General features: G+C 38.4%; 1 protein-coding gene across 12 annotated transcripts in view; it reads left to right on the top strand.

Moving 5' to 3' along the window:
* TDP1 (tyrosyl-DNA phosphodiesterase-like protein) overlaps positions 1–25,051 on the top strand; it is a 93,770-nt gene that overhangs the window by 10,605 nt on the left and 58,114 nt on the right. For all 12 annotated transcript variants that reach the window (XR_016049435.1, XR_016049436.1, XR_016049434.1 and 9 more), the window contains exon 5: positions 15,566–15,802. Coding sequence is in view for 8 of the 12 variants with exons in the window: in XM_011631039.3 (XP_011629341.1) it covers positions 15,566–15,802 (237 nt within the window). In the remaining 4 variants the exon portion in view is untranslated. The remainder of the gene's footprint in view (positions 1–15,565; positions 15,803–25,051) is intronic.

The following is a 25,051-nucleotide window of genomic DNA, read 5'->3' as shown; positions in this document are numbered from 1 at the left end:
TCTTTTCAAACCAACCCAACAAGACGCACGATCCACAATCAAGTGTAGAGGCATGATTTGTTCGTCAAAGTAAGCCAATTAACAGTGGAACCAAAATCCTAGTATGTAGATTATGGTTCTCCACTTAAGAGCAAGTCAAAACGCACACATTGCTATAGTGCATGGGTTTTCTTTCTATACATGTACATGTGTCCCTCTATATAATGTTGCTTCGTAAAACATGGCTATCATATGTATAGGTCGTGCAAAAATTTGTTGATGATTGAGCCCTCGCTCTCGTAGGCATTTCTTCCTCATACAGGAGACCACACAACTCTCCTGGCCTATAAACAATGTCTATGGATATCTCTTTGACCTCAATAAAGGATTACTCACTTCCCTCAATGGTATGCTACGTGCCCAGGGGTAAGGGTTTTGGACATGACCTATGCCATAGACCGCCAAACCCTAGGTTAGTCAAATGCATACACTCCCAAAACTGCAGAATTTACTATAATTTATTTTATTTACATGCTTTCTAGGCCTTTAAATGCCATTGTTTTAAAATGCGGCTACATCACCACATATGCGGTCGCATATTCGCTATGCAGCCGCATAGTGCGTTATACACCTTGAAGCGCATCACATAGGGGTGCATATGAGCTTTGGTAGGATGCACCTGCACATGCACCGCATATGCATAGCACATATGCACAACATAGCTCGTGGGCGAAAATAGTGCCCACGAGCAAACACAAAAAACAGCCACATTTGTGGTTGTTTTTGGATCAAATGAAGAAAAAAGTTTAGGCAGAAATTGTTTTTGCAAACAATTGTCAATTTGCTCTCGGTGTTGTTTGGTTTGTCGATGGAGAATAGCTTGGGCGTTGTTTTGAAGAAGTTTGGGCATATATTTGTCAACATATCGAGGGTTTTAAGGACTGAGTATGCGATTGCGATTATGGTTTTCTAATGGCTTCTATTAAGTTACTTTCAAGTTTCTAGTTTCTAATGTCTTCTAACAGGGAATTTAGATGCTTTGAACAACCGACATATTGGAGTTAATGAATAAATTAAATGCCTATTATCACATAAATCACCTCCATATTTTTTTCATGCATTAACCAATTTTTTGAGATTTTTTGGAATTTTTTATATTTATTGAACGCATCAAGGTGATGCGCCCGCATTTGGACCGCATCGAGCTGCATCGGCCCCCTGACCGCATCGGGACCGCATCCCACATTTTAAAACACTGATAGTGAACATGTGCATAAAGAGGATTCTCGGCATCCTAGTGTGTGATTCAGAGTATACTTGTCCTTGAGGGTGCACTTGCAATCCTCAAAGTCCCAGAAGCCCACTGTCTATTAATCGGCATTGATGGGCCAAGCATGAAGCCTTGCTTGAGACTGTGGATCATAGGTTCTGTTGGGTTGATTTGAGAAGGTAGGTGAGAGTTCCAAGGTAGCCGAATGGAGTGCCCTAGTTCAGTGATTCCAAGCCTTCTCTTTGATAATTCTTCTAGGTGCTCAAAACAAGTTGGATTATTAATCATGATCTTTTGGGAATTTTTGGAAAATTTTTGTGAATTTTTCTAAAAGAGAAATTAACCATAAATTAAAAATGCATGGACACTTATGACCAAGCATGTAGGAATGATGGCACATGTGGGGTCGCAATGAGTAATGGACCCCACATGAGCTTTTGGGGGCACACATGGCTCTATTGTGGGCCCCAAATGATGATGTCATCATGACATGGGGCTATGGACTAATATGTGTTACTTGTGTTTGTTAAGGGGTCAATTTATGATTTCGTAATTTGGTCACGTGATGGTTTTATGGGGCAACGTTTGGTGATTTGTACCTAAGGTCAAAGGACATTTTGGTCATTATCTAAGGGCTGGACCCATGTCACCTAAATACCGATCCTCTATGTAATTTTTTTTTCTTGATGCTGTTAACTGTCTGTCCTCTATGTAAAGCTATCTTACGTACATGCTTGATTTTGATTGATCACACGTGTGAGTTGGTTAAAAGTTGAAGGGAAGATGCTTTAGGAATATCTTTTCTCTCTCTCTCATGCGACATTAGAGAGGAGGTTTCCTTGTGTGGCATGCTCCCTTTCTCTCTCTACCTTCGTCCATTATCATCAAAAGTCTTTTCCCAACTATTTGGGGTTGACTACACGAAACGTGGTTTACCATTATGCTATATCAAGTGCCATACCCTTAGTGAGATTATAAGTTCCCATATTTTTTCTCATTGTTTCTGTCCATGTCCTTTTGGGCCTATCCCTTGCCCTTATTGCCCTTTCACTTGAATTAACTTGCATCTCCTAACAGGTGCTATATTGGGTTTGCGCTGCACATGGCTGGTCGACCTAATATCTTATCGCTTATTGAAGCCACACCTAAGTTTCTTCAGAATTGATTCATTTCGAGTTTTATCCCTTCTTGTCTTGCTACTCATCCATCTTAACATCCACATCTCAGCTATACTCATCCAATAGGTATTTTATTTCTTGACCGTCTAATATTCCATCCCATAAAGCAAAGTTGGTTTCATAACTGTCCTATAGAACTTACCTTTTAGCTTCATTGATATGTGGCAAGCACCTAAAACTCCGGTTGCACATTTCCACTTCGCCCACCCATATCTAATTCTATGTGCGACATCTTCTTCATCAGTTCCATTTTCCTGGATTATTGATAAGGGTAGCAATGGACCCAGATTCGACCCGGGATTTGCCAGGTATACCCGACACGGATCCGGGTATGGGTCCAGTCTTTGGACCTGTGGGTAGGGTGCGGGTCCTACAAAATAGACCTGAAGATTTTTGGGTATGGGTTAGGGTACTAGTTGACCCGCCCAATACTCGACTAGGGACTCTTTAGGTTTAAGTTTCTTTTTAGTGTTATGTTTTATTTATACCTCTCTCTCTCTCTACAATTGTTCCCTCTTCTGTAAATTCCCCATTTTCTCTCTCTTGGTCACCTACCTTTACTCTTTAAGCATTTTTACTTCTCTCTCTACATTTCCCATTCTCTCTACCTTGAACTCTCTTCTCTCTCTATCTTTCTTCCTAAGTATTCAATTTATGTTATCTTTCTCATTTTCCTTCCTCTCCTCTGCAACTTATTCATTGCCTCCAGCTCCATTTCCATGGCGACCTCTCCTCAATGACTCTCTCCTCAATGATTGGTTTCAAACATTAGTTTTACTCTATACTCGTTAGTAGTCCCCTTCTATCAGTCTTTAAATCTTTCTCTTTCTACTTGGTGATTAATCTCTGTGAGCAGGTTTTGCAGTAATGAAGCCATCGCAGCCATGAGTCTTCCATCTACAGTCCACCCTTTCCATTGACGTTTTGATGCAGGGAGAAAATAACCAGAATGCTAAAATTAATCCTTTATCTGCATCACGTTCCCATTCTCTTTGGGTTGGTACCATTAACCTGAAAACTCAAACCATTCTTCCGCCAAAGCTTCGTTTCCTCTTAGGGTCTTATCCATGGCGCTCTCACCGCCTTTCTCTATCTACTAATCTCCACTATCTCATCCCTCCAAACGTTTCCCTCACACATTCAAGATGACCCACTTGTCTAATTTCTCGCACATCTTTGATACTCCACAACTTCTCAGACAAAAATCATGGCTTTCTCTCTCTAGCATTAGAAATAACGAGCTTTACCAAAGCTCAGAGGAGGCCATGAAGATCGAAGGCAGGGACCAGGGAGTGAAAGGAGTGAAAACCCTAATTTAGTGATAAGCAAGTCCGGGATGAATGACTGCGATTTGCCAAAGTGGACGGTCCATATTGATTTGGTAGGGATAACTGTTTTGAGTATGGATCTCATTGTTGGTATGGATACGGGTATGGGAATTCTGAACCTGTCGGGTCTGGGTACGGTTCCATCCTGTGGTATTTGGGTCCGGGTCTAGGTCCAACAGGACTTGACCCATACCCGACCCGTTGCCACCCTTAATTATCGACCCAAGATATCGAAAATGCACTCTTTTTGGTATTTATTGATCGTCAATTTTAACTACTTCCTCATCTCTACTCCTATTATTACTAAATTTTTATTCTATATACTCTTAGTCCGACTAATTTTAAACTTTTAGATCTTAGAGCATCACTCCAAAGTTCTAACTTTATATTGATGCCGTTTGGGTCTCATCGATCAAAACTATGTCGTCTACAAATAACATACACCACAGTACCTCATCTTGAAGGTGCTTAGTTAAGTTGTCCATAACTAAGATAGAGGTATGAACTCAATGTTGACCCCTGATGTAGACTTATTGTTATTGAAAACTCATTTGTCTCTTCACTAGTTGTTCGCACATTAGTTAGTGCTTCCTCGTACAAATCTGTCACCAAGTCGATGTAGTATTTGGAGACTCATTTTTTTTTCTACACCCACCAAATTAAATCTCGAGGTACTCTATTATAAGCTTTCTCTAGATCAATTAAGGCCATATGGAGATCTTTCAATTAAGACCATATGGAGATCTTTTCCCTTCGCCCTAAACTTCTCAATTAGTTTCCTAAGTAGGAAAATAGCCTCCTTTGTTTACCTCCCTAGCATAAAACTGAATTAATTTTTTGATACACTCGTTTGATGCCGTAGTTGCTGTTCAATCACTCTCTTCCACATCTTCATAGTGTGGCTCATAAGTTTGATCCCTCGATAGTTCGCACAATTTTGTATGTTTCCTTTGTTATTATAAATAGGTACCACAATACTTTTCTTCCATTCATTTGGCATTTTTTTTGTTCTCAACACTTTGTTGATCAGCTTGGTCAACCACTCAATGCCGATCTCACCCATGCACTTCCAAATCTTTATCAGGATATCATCTGGTCCTAAAGCATTTCTTATCTTCATCTTCTTCAATGTTTCTTTCACTTCTGATATCCTAACTACGAATGCATTTATGTCCTAGGCCTTGATTTATGCTAACGGTTCCTTCTAATGTTAAATTCCCATTGTGTTCATCATTTAATAATTTTTGAAAATAAACTCTCCACCTTTCATTGACCTCTTCAGTTTTCACTAAGATGCTCTGATCCTTACTCTTAATGTATTTAATGTGGTCTAGATACGTACATTTTTCTCTCTCATTTTTGCTAATTTGAAGATACGTTTTTCAGCTTTTCTTGTTTGTAGTTTACTGTATGGAGTATCATATGCTTTCAGTTTAACCTTACTATTTGTTTAATATTTTTGATGTAGGAAAAATTGAAAGAAAAAAAAAAATCAGCTAGGAACACATGCACTTCTAAATCTTTATCAGGATATCATCTGGTCCTAAAGTCTTTCTTATTTTCATCTTCTTCAAAGCTTCTTTTACTTCTGATATCGTAACTACGAATGTATTTATGACCTCCGCCTTGATTTATGCCAACAATTCTTTCTAACGTTACCTGCCCATTGTGTTCATCATTTAATAATTTTTTAAAATAAACTCTCCACCTTTCATTGACCTCTTCATCTTTCACTATGGCGCTTTGATTCTTACTCTTAATGTATTTAATGTGGTCTAGATATGTACATTTTTCTCTCTTATTTTTGTTAATTTGAAGATATGTTTTTCACCTTTTCTTGTTTGTAGTTTACTGTATGGAGTATCATATGCTTTCAGTTTAGCCTTACTATTTATTTAACGTTTTTGAAGCTGGAAAAATTGAAGGAAACAATATAATCAATTAGGAACGAAGCTATATACATAATTCAAAGAAACCTAAGGTTTCTTCTCCATACCCCAAGCTAGGGTTCCAAAAGCTTAAGTTTTTCTCTCTTTCAATTTCTAAAAATCATGTGGAATTTGCCGTCGCAATGCCCCACACCTCTTATATATTATAATTTATTGTTCAAAGACATTACATGTTCATACAATGATTAAAATGGTATATATATCCTAACTTAAACTTAAACTTCGTAATGACAATTTTACCCTTTGCACAGTACCCATGAATAGTACTCGTGAATAGTACTCGTGAATAGTACTTGTAAATTGTACTTACGAAGTAAATAAAAAAATAATCCTAGAATCTCTAAAGAAACTAAAAATCCTAAAAATAAAACTATGATATTCATCCTTTAAAGTTGAATGAAAATAAAAAATAAGAATAGTTTTGCCCTCCATCATTTCTCCCTTGGTCGGAGAAAACTCGTCCTTGAGTTTTGAAGTGTGCTAAGATGAAATTGGCGCTAGTCCAACAACATTCTGGAACTTGAATATTGTAAACATGATCATGAGACTTTTGGGTTACTGCGCTAATCAAAACATAATGATTGTGCATTAGAACTGAGAAATCCTTAAGGAAAGGGTCATTGTATGTTGGTAGAATATTTTTAATCACATAAATTGGGTAAAATTGCATCACTTCAGCCATGTAACGCTGCTGAATTTGCCCAGGCTCAGCTTTAGAACACACCACAGATGCATTTGAGTTCAACGACTAAACCAACAACTTTACATATCAATTCTCATTTGAGTCCATCTTTTTTCTTGTCAAATACCAATTCAACCACAAAATCTTGATCATATTTGTGGATTGGATTTCCTACAAGATCTTGTTCTTCATCTAAGTATGCGTCGAAGACTTGTAGCAGATCTACATCCTTCTCAAAATCAAGAATCTCTTCCTCCAAATCGAAAACGCTAGAGTGATGTCTCCACATCAAGGTCTTTTGTCACTATTCTCTTAACTCCATACGGAGTGTAAAAGTGAAAAAGCTTGTACTTGAGATCCTTTTGGGCTGAAAAATCGTCTTGTCCATTATTGAGGCTCACGAATGACTGCACCAAATGCTGTAGTTGCCTTTCAAGTTCCTCAATTCTATCATCTATGGGATCACGGAGTGAATCTACAAAATCCTCCTTTTACGGCCCCTTCTCGCTGCCATGGGTTTGTCGAAATCATAAATCTTAGGGAAATAATCAACAAAAAACTGCTGAAATCAGCAAGATCTAGGTTGTTTTGGCAAAACGTTTGTCAAAATTAACAAACTTTAGACCCCTACTGTAACTTTTCGCCTTGTTGTTGACTTAGGGCACCAAAAACATCAATGCTACAGTAACTCCGTATAGTGCTACAGTAACCCCCGCACAGTTCTACAGTACTCTGTACAATGCTACATTACTTTCCTTATAGATCGCGGGTTCTGATGCCAATTTGATGCAGGAAAAATTGAAGGAAACAATAATTTCTGCAAGGAATAAAGCTAAACACAAGCATAATTAAAAGAAACCTATGGTTTCTTTTTCATACCTCAAGCTAGGGTTCCAAAAGTCTAAGCTTTTTCCTCTTTTAATTTCTAAAAATCATGTGGAATTTACCCCTTCAAGGCCCCACATACCTCTTATATATTGTAATTCATTGTTCGAAGTCATTACATGTCCATACAATGATTAAAATGGCCTATATATCAACTTAAAACTTAAATTTTGTAATGACAGTTTTACCCTTGTGAACAATACCCATGAGCAATACTCGTGAATAATACTTGTGAATAGTACTTATTAAGTAAATAAGAAAAAAAAACCCTAGAATCTCTAAAAAACTAAAAACTCTAGAATTAAACCCTAAAACTATAATATTTCATCCTTTAAAGTTCAATAAAAATAAAAAATAAGAATGATTTTGCCGGCCATCAGTTTTTCTTAGCATATTTATATTCTTTTTAAGTTTTCATCATTTTTATTACAGTGCCAAGTTTTATAGCATGATTGTTTTTCGTGAATGGCCTTCTAAATCTCATCACTCTACCCCCAAGTTTCTGTTAATCGTTTTCGGGAATGGCCTTCTGAACCTCATCATTCCACCACCAAGTTTCTTTATCAGAATTTATTTTCCCTCTAGTTTCGCCTAAAACTTATTTTGCCACTTTCTTAATACAATCAAACATTTCATTCCACATAACATTGACCTCATATTTAGAGTTCCATTTTCCTTCTTTAACTAATTTTTCTTTAAATAAATCTATTTTCTCATTGTTTTAATTCCACCGCCTAGTTCTTGGGCACCTGTTAATTTCACCCCTACTCTTTCATCTCTTTTGTTAGACGTCCATAGCCACTAGATTATACTCTGTAGTCTAACTCTCTCTTGGGATAACCTTACAGTCTTTATATGATGGTTGATTTACCTTTTTAACTAGGAAGACGTCTATCTAGCTTTTATGTGATCCACTTTTATAGGTTTCTAAATTTTCAGCTTGCTTTTTAAAGTGTTTGCTATTGCTAGGTTGCAGGCCACAACAAAATCTAGAATAGCCTCACCCATCTCATTTCTTTCACCAAATCCATATCCCCCATGTACTTCTTTATATTATCTACTATCCTTCCCTATATGACCATTTGAGTCCCCTCCTAAAATAGTCCTCTCTTCATTTGGTGTGTCATGGACTAGTCCATCTATGTCCTCCCAAAATTTTCTCTTAATTTTATACTCTAGTTCTACTTGTGGTGCATAAGCACCAATTATGTTAATTATTACTTCTCTAATACAAGTTTAATTAATAGGATCCTATCATCTACTCTCTTGACATTAATTACTTCATTTTTAAATCTTTATCTACTATTACGCCTACAAGTTTTCTATTATTATGCTTTTCTGTATATCAAAGTTTATATCCATTTATTTCCTTAGCTTTTTTTCTGTTTCCACTTAGTTTGCTATAGACAAGCTATGTTTGCTCTCCTTCATCTCATTGTATCTACTAACTCCATACTCTTACCTGTAAGTGTTCTTATATTCCATGTGCCTAGACGAATTCTATTCTCTTGAACTACTTTTTTACCTGCGCTCCTCCAGAATGTCGTAGAAACCCTTGCTTATTTTTCACCGCAATCGGGCAGTGCTGCAACACTCCGCTTATGGGGAACGCCCTAGCTAAGTCTTGCTCATTTCTTATTGTACTCGGCTTTCGGTATAGCGCTTCGCTTATGGGGAACGCTTTAGCATAAGCAAATACCGTCGATTTAGGATTCATGAGAAGTTTTGACAAAGTTGTACGTTGGCTGCCTACCTAACACAATCCACCTCCTTTACTTGGGTTTGGGATGAGTTAAGGGAAAGTTTAAGGTCCTCACCCTTCTTAAAACAAAATATCGAGATATTTAAGGGCTTATCTGTAATTAATCTAGTATTATTTGTAGTTTGAAATCAAAGGAAATTAGTGTTTGGAAACCTAGGGATTAGATGTTTAATTCCAACCCTTGATTGATAATAGCTCATCAAGGGTGGAAGGCTTATGAAGCCTCTCTCTCCTATAGATTTCTAAGATTAATAGCCCATATTGATCCATCCTAAGGAGAAGCTTTTAGGCCCTTATGAAACCCTAGATCTCTTCTATAAATAGAAGTCATTGGTGACTCGTTTTCCATCAATCGAAAATGCTGCCAAAATTTCTTTTGAGAGTATACCTTGTCTTCCTCGCCCCATTTGATAGACTCTGCTTTGTGTAGTGAGAGCCATAGCCATCGATGATTAATTGGTTCTCCATGCTCCATGGTGCATTTTATATAGTAGGCCATACCTTCTCATACCATCACACCACCCTCACATCTTCATGTGAGTCTCCAACAGACCTCCTTGTAGCTGTATCCAGCACATTCTAAAGCCATTTTCAGTCACTGGCCATGGTCTTTTAAAGGTCCATAAGCATGAACCCCATTGTTTGGTATATGTTGCCTTATGAATTGTTGGTGGTGTAGGCAAGTTTAGAGCAACTTTAAAGCACATCATCCCAGTGATTTACTGCAGCCATCTTCACAATAAAATCAGGCCGTATTCCCACCTTTTCAGAGTGATTTTAGTTGCGTCTTTGGCTTCCCAAAGTTCGGAGCATGGTGGGATTTGATCCCAGTGCGATATCTGGCAAGGGGTGTAATCTACCCTTGAGGTAATATCGGGAACTTTCTCTATTGTTTTAAGGTTTACCATGGCCCGTTTTGCTTTGTGACTTCAAGAAATGTGAGTTATGTAAAATTGAGATTGGATTCTAAGTGTCTGCAGTGAGGCTTGTGTAACTCTTCTGCACCAGCCTTGTTATATTTGTGCAGAAATTTGTCCAAGTGTAAATTGTTTTGTTCTTGGCAATCTCAATTGTGTTTTTGAATGGAAAAGATAGTGGGGGCAAGCTAGAAGTGCTTTATTTGAATCACATTAGTGGTGGTTTTGTGTCTTTACATTAGTCTATTGCTGTACAAATTATGGTATGCGCATGTACTTATGTAAGCCTGTTATGTGAAATTTTTTAAAATTGTATACCATATCCATATCCATACCATAGTTATAAGCTTTCCATTTGCATTCTCAAATAAGCTTATATATGATCAAAATAGTGAAAATACCTACAAGGGTAATCAACATAACATACAAAATGTCTAAATGACAGAAATACCTTAAAAGGCAAGTATTTAACATGTATGTGAAATACATCTGTTAGTACTTCTGACAATTGGCAACATGAAGTGTAGAAGTGCCGCTTGCCTTTAAGATAATGATGCTGATCTCATCATAGATTTAGTGATCAGAACTAGTGTTACATAGGATGTTCCTTGCTGGCTGGTTTGATAGGTGTAAACAAGAATGAAACTGCCTTCTGACCTGGCTTCCTCATGACCTTGAGAAAAAAAAAGAAAACATGATGTTGCTATAACTTGAGTTTCATGTCTGGATTGGACAAATTGTTTTATTTGCTCATTAGACCGATTGGGAAAACAATTTTTTCTTGATTTCTTTGAACTCTTCCACCAACAATTTTGACCTGTCAATCTAGGTTAGACTGAGCTAGAAATTTTTCTCAGTTGATGGCTTGTTCATTGGATTAGTCTGAATTGTTTTGCTTGCTGATTCTTGGGGGAATATGGGGGAGTGTTCTCTGCTTCATGATCCCTCCAGATCTGGGAGGTACTTTCGAACTAGATGTTTCTTGGAGTCATGGTTCCTATAAGATAGTACATGGTTCCCCTGTCCTGGAATTGTGATTTCTCTTACCCAGAGACATGTCTTGATGATGCCATGAAGCATAGCTAATGAGATACTGTTCTGTGTAATGAATTCAGAACTGTGATTTTCTTTGATGCTGTTAACTGTTGTATTGAAAAAAGTAAGGAAATACCGTGGTCCGTCAAGACAACCACAAGTCGGGACTCGTAGCAAAAAATATTAGGCTCCCCAAGAGGGGACCTTGTACAAAAAATGGGTGGGGCTTATAAGTAATGCCCTTTACAGAGGATTTACAAAAAGAGGCTGATGATCCCGATAGTCCAAAACATCCTGCGATTCTCGAAAGACGACAATGATCCAAAAACTTCAGTCTCTCATGAGCTTGAGTGTGTGCCGTCCTTAGCCAGTTGGTCCGCCAAGGCGTTTGCGTCCTCCAAGTATGCCTCCATGAGATGGCTATATCCCTGCAAAATTGTATTATCTCATCATAAATCGAAGCAAGATGCCAGGGGGAGGAGCAAGTCCGGCAGCCCATGTCATAATATTTTTGGCGTCTCCTTCAACAATTAGTGGTTGACCCCACACATGGTCGAACAATTTGAGTCTCGAAAGGAGTGCAATAGACTTCGAGAGCTGGGAGTCGGCGTGGCCAATGATCAAGGAAAAAGAGGCCAGGATATTACCGTGGTAGTCTCTGACGACCGCACCCACTCTTGCTGGTCCTGGGTTATGTAGAGAACACCCATCAAAATTGGGTTTTGTAAGGCGCGCCATTGGGAGGGACCAGTTGTTCGCTTGAGATACTCGAGGGGGACGGAAGTGGATAATTTCTTCCCGATTTTGCAGGAAAGTTGAAGTTGAGATGCCTTTGAATTCCTTGTGGTTAGAGGCCCAGAAAATGACATGGGAGGTAATTTTGTGGAAAAGTGCTAGAGCTTCACATTTGATTCCTCGGAAGATCCTTGAAATTTCTCTCGATCCATATGACCCAAATCGTTGCGGCTATGGAGGCCCGCCACAAGAGCCTGCTTGCCTTTGGCCAAGGAGAGTCCAACGAGAATTTGAGGAGGGCTGGTAGGGAAGCAGGAGTTACCCAGGAAAGATCGAAAAAGGCGAAGGATTCTAGTCCACAGGTTGAGGGCTAGGTTGCAATGTATGAAAAGGTGGGGGGTTTCTCTCTTCTTTGTAGAGGCCCATGACGTAGCGATTTGGAATGGGAATTCCGCTCCATTGGAGTTGGTCCATTGTGAGAGCTTTTTCAGAGCACGCTATCCAGTTGAAAGTGTGCACTTTTGGTGGAGCGATCGGAGACCACACTGAGATACAAGAAAGGTCGGAGAATGGGGAAAGGTGGGGGTTGCAAGAGTTTTTTGTAGACGGAGGCAACCAAGAAAGAATCGGACGGGGAAGGGGTCCACACCAGGCTATCGGCACCAGATAGGGCGAGGAAGGTAGAGTGCAGTAAAGAGGACAAAGATAGAATGTCAGATGTTTCAGTATTTAAGAGGGAGCGTTTGAAAGAAGACCCTACAGTTATCGGAGATGGTCATGTCATCGGTAATCGAGGAAGACTTGTTGGTAGTTAAGTTAAAGAGAGATGGATACCTATCCCTTAGGGGGGTGTGACCCACCCAGAGGTTAGACTAGAATCGAATTCTCTCACCCCCCTAGGGTGGAAGCATATGTTATTATGGAAGAGGGACATAGAAGACATGAAAGACTTCCAGGCCCCTGAAGCCCTTTCTCGGTGTTCCCTTCTGGTAGTTAGGTGTTAGAGGGGATTATGTATTTGCAGCGAATGACTTGGGATCAGAGCAAGTTGTTCTACGTAGCAAGTGGCGACCATCATTTTTTAAGTAGAGCCGTGTTCTGTTGCCTTAGGATCTAAATCCCAAGCCCACCAAGATGCTTCGGTTGGCAGACTTTTTCCCAAGAGAGAGATGGTATTTTTTTGATTCGGCTCCCTTGTGGTTTTCTTTCATTTAGAGTTCATTGGAGTCCTTTACGTTTAGCTATTTATTCGTGATAGTTCCCATAATGAATTGTGACATGATTCACATGAACAACATTATAGTCATATAGTGATACTTCAATAACTAGAGGTTGGCCTCAAAACATGTGTGCACTTTGTAAATTGAAGTGCTCAAAAACTTAGGAATATCTGAGCCTTTTCTCGTGTCGTCAAGATTCAATAACAATAGCAAAGGAAATGAAATACATGGATGTGACTAGGAGGTGTTCTTTATTGTCCTTAAATGTCCTATATTGCTTCTTTACTTTTTATAGTGCCTTATTTTTTTTATAGTATTTTAGTTTGTTGTCCTTTTCTGCTCTTATTCTTCCCATTCCTCCTCTTCTTTTCTTCTTCTTCCTCCTCCCATGTATCTTCTCTTTCCTCGTCTTAGTCTTCTTTACTCTTTCCTTTTTTCTGTGTTGCTGTTGTTTTTTTTGATTATACTGATAGCAGCCAGGGTTTGAAGTCTATGAAATATGATCCTTGTTACCAAGTCCAGATTTTTGTTATGATGCTGTGCAGCAAGCTCTTTATCCATATCCTTTTGTGAAAGCGGACAGGGTGGACACTTCTTTGTAAGATCTGGTCTCGTGAACAAAATGGCAATAGGGTTAAGTAGGAGCTTTGTTTTACATTTTGGTCTTATGAACAGAATCAAGAAAGACCATGATGAGTCATAAATATGTTACAGAATATGGCACGGTGGTAGGAAAGTTCTTGAAGAACAATGTTCTAAAATTTCACTCGAGTTTGAAACATTCGTTAATGAATAATCTGTGCAAAAATTTACTCCCCATGTTGCTGAGTCGTTTGTGACAGATGATGGAGTGTGGACGAATGCAAACTTGCAGCGTATGGGAATATTTAAAATTGTAGCTTGATCATCGTTGAAGTTTACATTGACTTACCTTTTCTTCACGGCCTCTCAAGGATTGAAGAATCACTGTATGTGACAGGGTGGTTTCATGGTCACCATTGGAATTATTTATTTACTATTTGTACTGGATATAAGATGACATTCTTGGATACATATAATTTATTATTAATGGATCTAATCAATAGAGTTCCCCTTTTGGTTCCTAAACAACCTAGGAGTACACTGTTTATGGATTGCCTAACTATTTTCAGTGCGGATGACAATAAAACAAAGGAGGTGAACCCAATATTTTTCCAATAGAGACGTCAACTATTGAGGTATTATTAGTAAGTCAGGGAGTTGACCAAAACGTTAGGCAAACAACGCTAGATGCAACCTTTCCAAAAAATCATGTGGTATGCACAAGTGCAACAAAAAGGAGCAGATAGAAGTTTCTTATGCATAACTATTCTTTCTTTGACGTTGCCATTTTGTTTGCAGTATGTAGAGGCAACTTTCCAGTGGACAATTTCTTTTCCGGGGCATTACCTTTAGGGGTTATTTGACATATGGTCTCCCAGTGAGTCTGATAAAACTCTAAATTGAGTTTCAATCATGTTGTTGGGGGCCTGAAGGATGACATGTACATTGGCGTATTCCCCTGCTAAATATATCCATCTTTAAGAGAAATCATCAATAAACATGACATAATTCCAATAAGGAGGGAGCTGGACCACAAGCTTCGGAATGCAAGACGTCAGAACAACTCTGAAGTTTACTCATAGAAGGATCAATAATGGTAGCTTTTTTTTGCTGGCTGGGACACAACGCCCCCAAAACTTGTCTTTAGTCTTTACGGGGGGGAAAGGCAGCCAAATTTTGCATTTCACATTGTGTCTCTTTCTTAAGGATTTTGATCACCTACTCTACCTTGTCACCCGTGAAATGATTCTAAGATACACAGGTTGCAATGTCTACAAACAATCTTCAGCTCGTGTTTATGGTGATCGGCAGTGAGTTGATTGATTGGAATTGTTTCAGACTTCTTGAAGTGGTGGTGATTTCTAGAGATGCCTTATGGTTGACATGGGTTGGTGATTTCTAGAGATGCCCTATGATTGACATGGGTTTGCATCTTTGGAATATTTGATTAATTTTTGACTAAGTTAGATCTGCATAGTAATGAGGGCAGCGATAAGTTCTGTTTCGGCTTACTTTGACTATATGATACCCTAATCATTTTCTTGAAGGCTTAGATGGTTTCCACTTATCTCCTGTTAATTTATGCTACTTTGTAATTGTTCATATATGTGGAATGAACATTTTATATCTTTGCATGCTTGCATACATGCGCATTTATTTATATATGTACATGCACTTATAGACAGTGTATACATGCACGTGTGCATTTATTTGTATTTCTAAGTGCTTTGATGCCAATCGGATTATATCCCAAGTTTGTGTTTTAATTTGATTCGTCATGTCAAATGCTGTTAATTTTCTTACAAATTCTTATGAATAATGTTGCTTTGTTGTTTGTAATGTTGGTAAATGATCTATTGTCCCATTATATAATTTGGTCCCTTTTGTTGCATCTAGCGTGCTACTTTTTTTTTGGAGAATGATTCACAACGAAAGTTGATTTTGTATTACAGTTTAAAGTTACCCTTTTGAGGTTTATTATGAATTTCCAGTTTTGTTGTCTCTATGCTTTGCTGTTTTGAAGTTCTCTTAAATTAATTGCAGGATGAGGTACCAAATAAACTCTCCACAGAGGCGGTTAATAAATCGGTAACTGTCAATTCTGGACAATCTGGTTACAAAAAACTGAAGAAAGAATCTGCATCTATTGATAGCTTGGAGGCCATTTGCCAGTTCAATGTTCAGAGAGATAAATTACCTTTAACATTTAGACTTCTACAAGTCCAAGGGCTACCTGAATGGGCAAATACCTCGTCAGTAAAAATTAGGGATGTTATCCAGGTAAGGTTAATTTCTTTAGCAACAACACCCTTAAAGTTTACAAAAATGAAGCCTCTATTAAGGTGGCTAGCTTAATATGATGTAAAGAAGGATTCTTTCGAGATTTATGTGATTCAATTGCAGATTCTCTTCTTTCTTAGGTGTTGGCTTCTTACTGAAATATGTTTTCTTGGTGAATGTCTATACATAAATGTCTATACATGTACTTTGTAAGATGGAAAATGTGGACATCATTTTTTGATATCATCATCATCATTTTAACCTTTTCCCAATTAATTGGGGTCGGCCACATGAATCCTGGTTCTCCATGTTGCTCTATGAAGGCCATATCCTCCCATATCTTTTCGGACTACTTTCAATCACGTCCTTTTGGGCCTACCTCTTGCTCTTTTTAGTCCGTTCACTTGAACTAACTCGCACCTCCTAACAGGTGCTGTACTTGGTCGGCGCCACACATAGCCAGCCCACCTAAGTCTAATTTCTTTCATTTTATCTCCTATTGCTGCTGCGGCTAAATTATCTCGAATAGATTCATTTCGAATTCTATCCCTTCTTGTTTTGCCACTCATGCATCTCAACATCCTCATCTTTGCTACACTCATTCTATGGGTATATTGTTTTTTATCCGCCCAACATTCCGCCCCATCGAGCAAATCTGGTCTCACTGTTGTCTTATAGAACTTGCCCTTCAGCCTCATTGGTATGCGACGATGACATAAAATTCCAGTTGTACATCTCCACTTCGCCCACCCAGCTCTAATTCTGTGTGCGATATCTTCTTTGATCTCTCTATTTTCTTGGATTATCGACCTAAGATATCTAAAGTGCGGTCTTTTTTGTACTTCCTGAACATCAATCTTAACTACTTCATTGTCTCTACTCCTATTATTACTAAACTTGCATTCCATATACTTTGTCTTAGTCCGACTAATTTTAAAACTTTTGGATTCTAGAGCATCCCTCCAAAGTTTTAACTTTGTGTTGACGCCGTTTCGGGTCTCATCAATCAAAACTATCATCTGCGAACAACATGCACCATGGTACCTCATCCTGTAGGTGTCCAGTTAAGTCGTCCATAACTAAGACAAAGAGGTAGGGGCTCAATGCTGACTCTTGATGTAGACCTATTATCACTGAAATAATATATTAAGGTAAGCTAAATTGCTGATTTTAGTTAGTGGCGTGCATGATTAGTGCAACTTTATCTGCCTCTCAATATTCTTGTAGAAGTTTACATCTTTAATGGATCTTATCACATTCCAATCTTACAACTTTATCTGCTTCTCAATATTCTTGTGGAACTTTATATCTTTTGTGGATCTTATCACATGTCCTGGCTGTCTCCTTCTCACAAATTTACTAGCTGAACTTCAGAACTCCTCGATATCATCACACGATTTGATTGATTACAAAAGAGTCTATTTCAAGAAAAGCTTTAGATTTATTTGCCCTTTCTTTGTGTGTGTGTGCGCGTGTGTGGGTACGTATGTTTGTGAGCACTCTCGCAGGCTTAAAAATCTGGATTTTGCTTGAATTGTCCAGAGGTGAACTGCATTGACTCACTTAAGGAAAATTTTCTTTAAAAGATCTCTAATGGAAAATTTGATTCATATTGAAGTTGCTCTAAGCCACTTATTTATAGATGTGCATTCACTCAATGTTTTAAAGGCAGCTTGGGTATGAATCCTTGTGCCCCACCAAATGGATGCTGTTATTCTCTCGCATGCCATTCCAAGTCCTGTCAGTGATATACTGAGGGAGATATGTTGGTGGATTAGTGGATGTAAGCGGATTTGGAATATCTGGAAGTTTTTGATCTTATGTGGGGGGGTTGGTGATTTTATTTCATTCTTTGATATTTGTAATGCTTCTCTACTTTGTGCAGAATAAAATGACAACACATAGAGGAGATGCAAAATAGATACCCCAAACTCATGGAAGCAATCCCTGACCTGGGAAGTTCCTTTCCATATCCTTGATTGGCTAGACCATCTGCTTGGCTTTTGGCTTGGCTAGAAAGGTGCTAGAATCCACAGGTTCTTGCTCAGGTGCTCTGTTCTCTTATCTTATAGTTCCCTATAGTATGTGGTGGGCATATTCCCCATTTTTGCGCCATCGAATGATGTTTAGGTGGTCGGTCTCAACTATGCAAGCCCTGGACAAGCTTGACTTGCAAATGCAAACTCATGCTTTAAGGCATTTGCTCCTACCTTCAGCGTTCCTCGCCTTTCAGGATATGGCTGTTACTATATTGCAAAAGTCTACCATTGTGGGTTGATTTCCTTTGATCAACTGGAAATGCCTTGGTGCTGGTCTCCCCATCCTGTGGTGTTGTAGTTCTCATTGAAAGGTTTCCCTCTTAGTTATCTTAATGACCACCTGCTGCTGTCGATTAGTTTATCGGAATACTATGTTCTTGCTCCCTACCGTTTCTCCATATGGTGACCATGAAATAGTCCAACACAGTGGATACTGTCTTTTTCCATCAAGCTAGAGCCAGCCTGCAATGAAGATAATAGGAAACACGAATCCTCACTGAGAAATCAATCATATTTAACGTGTTCTCCAAATATCTTGACAATGGGTGCATTGGTAAAGAGTGGTGTGGAGCAATCTCCTCCTTGTAAGGATGCACATTTTGCTGTACAAAACCTTCTATATTTTAAATGATCTATTGTCAAGATCTTCAACTGTGAGAAAACTTTATATGTGGTTCATTTCTCAATACCCATGTCATGGGGAAAGAGATATTGCAAAGTATTCATTCATAGAAAGAAGAGATGGTGATGTAATTAATGAGTGTAATGAAGTTCTTGTAGGAAACCTCTAGTGATCCCTTGCCTTCAGATGTCAACAAGGGATAGCTGTGTCATTCCTCTGCCCAAAGTCTGTGAAAATAACACACGCCAGCCATTTGCTGTTGACATCCAATTGTTGGGTTGACGTGAAGTTTCCTGCAAAAGCTTCACTGCACTTACTTTATGTTTCCTATCCTTTGTCAAACAGGTTAGTCCATAACTCAGGCGGCCAATTGATCATCTTTGCAATGGTGTAAAGCGTTCTTCTGCACTTGGCACCCTATTCAGGGTTCCGACTCAGCTCAAATCCTGGGAATCCTATCTTTATTTAACAAGTCAACATCTATGTTCATCCCAGCAAGTATTCTGTTCTTGTCCTTCAAAGACAGTAATTAATTTTTGCAGATAGCCTTCTAAACATTAGATTGTCTCTTATACTTACGATGCCAAATCTCTGTTCCCTGTGTTGCATATTTTGTTCTACAAGACTTTGCCCCTTTGCCCTCCATTACCCTGCAGCTTATCTCTGTAACCACTTAATTTGGAGACCTTTTTCATATGGCCTACATCTCAAATACTCAATACCCTTGCTTCAAAGGTATTTTCATTTTAAAAAGGAAGTATTTCACGGACTTGCTGAAGGATCCAAAGAGTAGCAGGGAAGCTTTGTGATTTATCCATTGAATCTTACTTTTCATTTGATGCGTTGGTTGTTGAGCCACTTGTGATAGACCTTGGGATGCAAAAGATTAGTTGGTAATTTTCATAGTTGATATGCTGTGAATGTTGGTAGCCATTGCTGTGTGCACTTTGTTTAAGTCACTTAAGCATAGTAACCTTGATACTTTTGAAATTATCTTTAGGGGAAGGCGTCCTTTCTAAATCAATAACACTGTTTAGTCAAAGGCTTCTCAGATGCAGATTGGACAAGTTTCCCACTGGTTAGGAGATCTCTATTGTTCTATTGTACAATGGTTGGAGGCAATCTGGTAACATTTGGAAGAGAGAGAAAATTGCGACAGCAGGGTCTAGTGTTATATGGAAGAGTGATTGTGACAGTGAGGTCAAGTGCACAAGTTGAATAGATGCCCTTGTTGTTTGTAAAGTAATTTGGTTCGAAGTATAGTTGTTGGAAACGTCTATTATTCCAAATCGTTCTGGGAATCAGAATCGCGAAATCGCAGGTGTCTGATAATTCCTATAGTCGGAATCGTCATTCGTACAATGTAAATTACTTGTTGTGTGATTCCTATTATATCAGAATTGCGATTCAATGAAATCGTGTGTCCTATATTGTTGGAATCGGTATCCCATCAATTTGCAGTCGAGTTTTCTGTCTTTTTGGAATCGCACATCCATCATCTCTGATAAATGCCATTTAAAATCAGGATTCGATAAAATAGGAATCATCATTCCTATTCCTATTTTGTTGGAATCGTTGTCCCATCAGTTTGGAATAGAGATTCCTACCTTTTAGGAATCACACACCAATCCACTTGAGACCACGCAAGAAGTTTTAAGCAAGAAAAGATTCGAAGTTTTATGTTATATATAAGCTTGAATTATCCAGGGCTCCCATATTATTCGGATCGATGACTTTGATAGCCCTCCCTTAACAATGGTCACGGTGTCTTGAATGCCTTTTAACATAGCTCTCCACAACTATAAAACTAAAGTCGAGCTTCCTTAGGTGTCTAGTTTCTTTGAGTTTCTAGAACTCCAAGGAAACAATACGTTGTATGTGTTCTCATGCTTATTTTGAGGACAATACGAGGAACTGCGTCTTCTAACTAGAAAAGAGTCTTTGAGACGTGGACCTCGAGCTTTTAGAGCACTGTATGCTTCGATGCTTTATTGACATTGGGGGTCTATCGAAAGTATGGAACCATACAAGTATGTTGTATGTGTTTTTCATGCATTTTTTGATGATGAAAGAAAGTATGCATCTTCTCACTCGAAAATGAGTCTCTCCGATGTGGACCTCAAGCTCCTAGAGTGCCATATGCTTCGACACTTTATGGAAAACACTTTCAACATTGGGGTTTATCAAAAGTGAAACAATTTGTAATTTCATGAGGGTGATGTACTGGTTAAGTACTTAACATTTGTACTGGTTAAGTACTTAACATTGATACCTGCAAGGCTCAAGTTTAAAGTTGAAGATTCTGGTTGGCATTTGCAAAATACATTATTATCATACTTTGCTAATAAATCAATAACTCTAGAAATTTGCATTTGAAACTTGATTCCAATTTATTAGAACTTGTACTCCATGTTGATCGAAACATTGTTGGGTGCATCATCTTCAAAAAAACATTGTTCGGTGCATCTATGAACCTCGGGTTTTGACTATTTGGATCTAGCTTCCAACAAACATTGATTCGCTATTCCTAAAAATTGGGATCAAGGTCTCATATACGTTGAATCCCGGTCTTGTGCTCCTATGCATCACACATTTTGTGAGATGGAATCTAGATTTCGAACTTACATGAATCAAGATTCAAAAATATATTTGGAATGAAATTCAAGAAATTTGGAATCATGATTCCTATCTTTTGAGAATCACGACTCATCCTGCAGAATGTGGAATCACAATTTTGAACTGGAATCGCAACTGTGGTACATGATTTGAGTAACTATAGTTCAAAGAAGTTCTCTTAGTTATTGGTATTTTGATATAACTGCACCCTAAGACCTCGATGATTGACTTCAACCAAGGATTTATGTCTTAGATTGTATTTGATCCAGCGCATGAGATACCATTTGATGCTATGCAGCTCCATTTGTTTCATTCGATTCAGCTTGGCCAGATTTCCTTGAGTTCTAGTTTGCGATTAATTGTAAATTTAACTTCTTTCATAGGGCTAGGAAGCGATTTTTACACAATTATTGTCCTATTGCATGGTGCATATTGATGTTTATGCAGAAAAATTTAATTGATTGTTCTCCATTACCGACAATGACATCATTATATTCTTTGGAGGATCTTCATGGCTGATGGTTTGACCAATCTGGATAGGACCATGTAGGGCATGGAATTTTTGGGTATCATGTTGCCAAAGGGTTATGCTTGTCTTTCTTGCTTTCCATTATGTTCATTAGTTAAAAAGGAAATTATCGATAAAGCAATATATTGTAGTAATATTAGCATCCATATAAATTTTATTGTATTTAATCCAATATCATGAATAAATTGTGCATAATGTGTCTTGAGTTATTTTTAATGTTTAACTCTATTCTTCTCTTAAATTATCATTTTGTCTTTGATTGCTTGACATTGTTGTTATTGTTGTTATAGTTGATGGGGTTTTGTGGCCATTTAAAGGCCTTATGAGAGCATGTCCTAAAACATTATAATGAAATATTGGCTCCAGTGGGAGTGTGATCCACTTTGGACTATTAGGCACTGCTAATGCCATGACTCATATGAGCTTTGACTGGCTATGGCTCATAGGTGATGCCTAAAACCTGTAGTCCTGGGCATTATGTAAGACACAACCGATGAGGGTTTTTGATGTGGGGTTATCCCTTGATGATGTCGGAGTTGTGCCTAGGATAGTTAGGTCAGGGGACTCGATGAGATCCCTGTGTGTGATGGATGGTCGGAGAGGACAAGGATCTAAATCGTCATCATTATCATCACCCAACGTGTACACTAGATAGCCGTCTGAGAAGCGACCCTTTTTAGTAAGGGCGTACGACATGTACATGTGCGGAAGAGATGACTCCCTGCAACACTGGACTGTGTTGGAAGGACTTATAAAGCATAGTGCTGAAATGGGGCCTAGACTTGTCCTCAGGGAAGGACCTGTAATCCATGGACTAGGATCGTGTCTCCTTCACTTATTGGCTGACTTTGATAGTCCAATTATGAACCCCTTCGAAAGGCTGTGAGTCATGGGAACTATTGGGTCAGTTTGAGGTGCAGTGAGATACGGTCTTTAGAAAGAATGGAGTCCTCAGTATATTTGTTGTAATCATAATTCTATAGATCCTATTTCCATCAAATCTCTTTGGATATGTTTTAATTATTTTTAGATAATTAAAAATAAATTTTTGGACCTCTCTGGATATTTTTTTTTATTTCATATATATTGTATTTAAACACTTGTGAGTGATTTGGGTGGCAATATAAAAGAAAAGATAAATTTTTTTTTAATCGGTATTGACTTGCTTGATCACATAGTCCACCTTTCAATAGTAGTATTGGTTATCTCATAAGCTATCCTATGCATGCAACGACTTGGTAGTCTGTGCTAAATACCAATTGGTTTGTTCGGTTAATTTAATATTAATTTGAATTTTATACGTGGAATGGTTTTCCAAGGATTTTAGTTGGAGATTCTACGGGACCTCTCTCGGGACTTGTTTGTTGGAATTATGCCCTTTCACGGCCTTGACCACAACACTTTGTGATGGTTCCTAGTCTAGTGGGAGTGAACCAATATGTTTGTCTCACCAAATCTTGATAATTTGGGATTTGGAGAGAAATAAAACACTGAAGCATGGGGGCTAAGTGCTTAAAGGGCTTTTGGGCCGAGAGTTTGAGGTTTTTCTCTAGTTAAGGTTGGTATTTGTATAGCTTATAATTTTGTAAACCAGGCCATGAGTAACTTTGGAGTATTTTTGTTTATTCCTGAGTTTTTATGTGAGCACGAGTACTTACGAGCATTTGTTGAGTATTTTGTGAGTCTAGCTGAGTGGAGCCCTAGTGCCCTATTTCATTTCTTACAAGATCCTAAATTCCATCACATATATTTTTCTGGGATGCCAAATTGATTCAACATGATAGAGCATAATTGAAAATGATTTTTTGGATTTTCTGAGAATTTTCTCTAAGCAAAAACTGAGAATTTCAAATTTTTTGGGCATAATGACTATTAAGGACAGCCACACGTTGCCTATTTTGCTCCCAAGTGTCCAATAGGTGCCACATGGCTGCCATGTCGCCACACGCAGGTGACATTTGGGTGATGCGGGCTGCCCTAGGGTATTGTGCCCTTATGGCCATGTTTGGTTGTGGAGTTATTCAAGATATTGTTATGTGTATTATGTACGTGGTGTGTATTTTGGCACACTTGTGGCCTGCCATGTGGGATCAATATATTTCCCTTAATTTATGACTCTTTGTCCAATTAAAACCTAGATCTAAAAGTTTGTTTTTCTGTGGGAAAGTTTGATTGGACAAATGGAAGTTTACATGTGTCTTATGACTAACACGTGCGTTATGACACAGCATGTGTGCGGCTGGCTAATTATGTGAAGGTTCCATAAAGACAATTTCAGTTAGAAATATAGTAAGAAAGAGAGAATATAAGAGGGTGGAACGCTCTACCTATGGTTGCATCCCTCCAATTGAGAAATTTGCCTGCTCGAGCACATAGGTGGCTGGAGGCCCTGGGGGCATCCCTTAGGCCAAGTGTGTGGGTTGGGGGTCGTGCCACAAGGCGGGCGCCTAGGCAGCTTGCAACAAAATGACGGAAAGTGGGGCGAAGATGCCCCTCGAGTGGAGCATTTTTGGAATTTTTGCCCCTCTTTTCTTCGTATGAAGACATTGGAGGGTTCATTTTAATGCCCCAAACCCTTGGAGAACGAATTTCGAGCCAAAAAAATTCCCAAATCTGGATTTTTTGTTTGAAATCGAAAATAGAACAAAAATATAAAATTTTCAATTTCATGCCAAATCGAAAGGCATTTGCGCCATCCTTTTCGTGGCTTGAAGTAGTTGCGAGAAGAGGTTTTTTGCCACCAAAGCTCACCCTTTCAAAGCTTGAGGGATTCTGTTTTAGAGGTAGAGATTTTCACGTTTTGGATTAGGGTTTTAGGAGCTATTTATACATATATTTTTTTTCTTTTTTGTTTGTGGTATTTGTGGTTCATTTCATCTTTAAAATGTGGATTAGTATGGTTTTGATGTTTTTTAACAAATTTCGATTATAAAAATATGAATAACCTTGTGTATGTGCAATTCAACCAAAGCCGAAGGAGCGTTACATGGAGAGATATGAAATTGACCCTATTGTGCTGAACAACATGGATGATACCGGTGAGTGGGTGGTTGACAATGATGGTGATAAAGGAGTCTCCCCTGGAGAAGAATTAACCTGGAGCCAAGTTCAAAAGCTGCAGGTTTACCCCAAAGCCCTTCACGAGCCACTAGATCACAAACAAGATGGAAGAGGATGACGAGAATATTAGATGAGGAAGAGGTGGATTTAGAAGATACATGAAGATGAGCAATATTTGGAGGGAGGTGATGACTTTGATGATGACGGACTGGAGCCATCATCAACTTCAAATGCATCTGGTAGTGGAAAGGGCCGTGATATAGCTAGCATTAATGATTGATGAAACTCAGTTTCCCTTATGAATTATGAGTTCATTGTGCTTGTTTGAAATATTTGTTGCTTTTTGTTTGAAGACTTGGAAATTTACTATTTTTATGATTTTA

The sequence above is a fragment of the Amborella trichopoda genome, chromosome 2 (assembly GCF_054954075.1).
Source record: "Amborella trichopoda isolate Santa Cruz 75 chromosome 2, AtrichopodaSantaCruz75HAP2 v2.0, whole genome shotgun sequence".
Taxonomy (NCBI): domain Eukaryota; kingdom Viridiplantae; phylum Streptophyta; class Magnoliopsida; order Amborellales; family Amborellaceae; genus Amborella; species Amborella trichopoda.
This window is presented reverse-complemented; position numbering and strand designations above follow the sequence as displayed.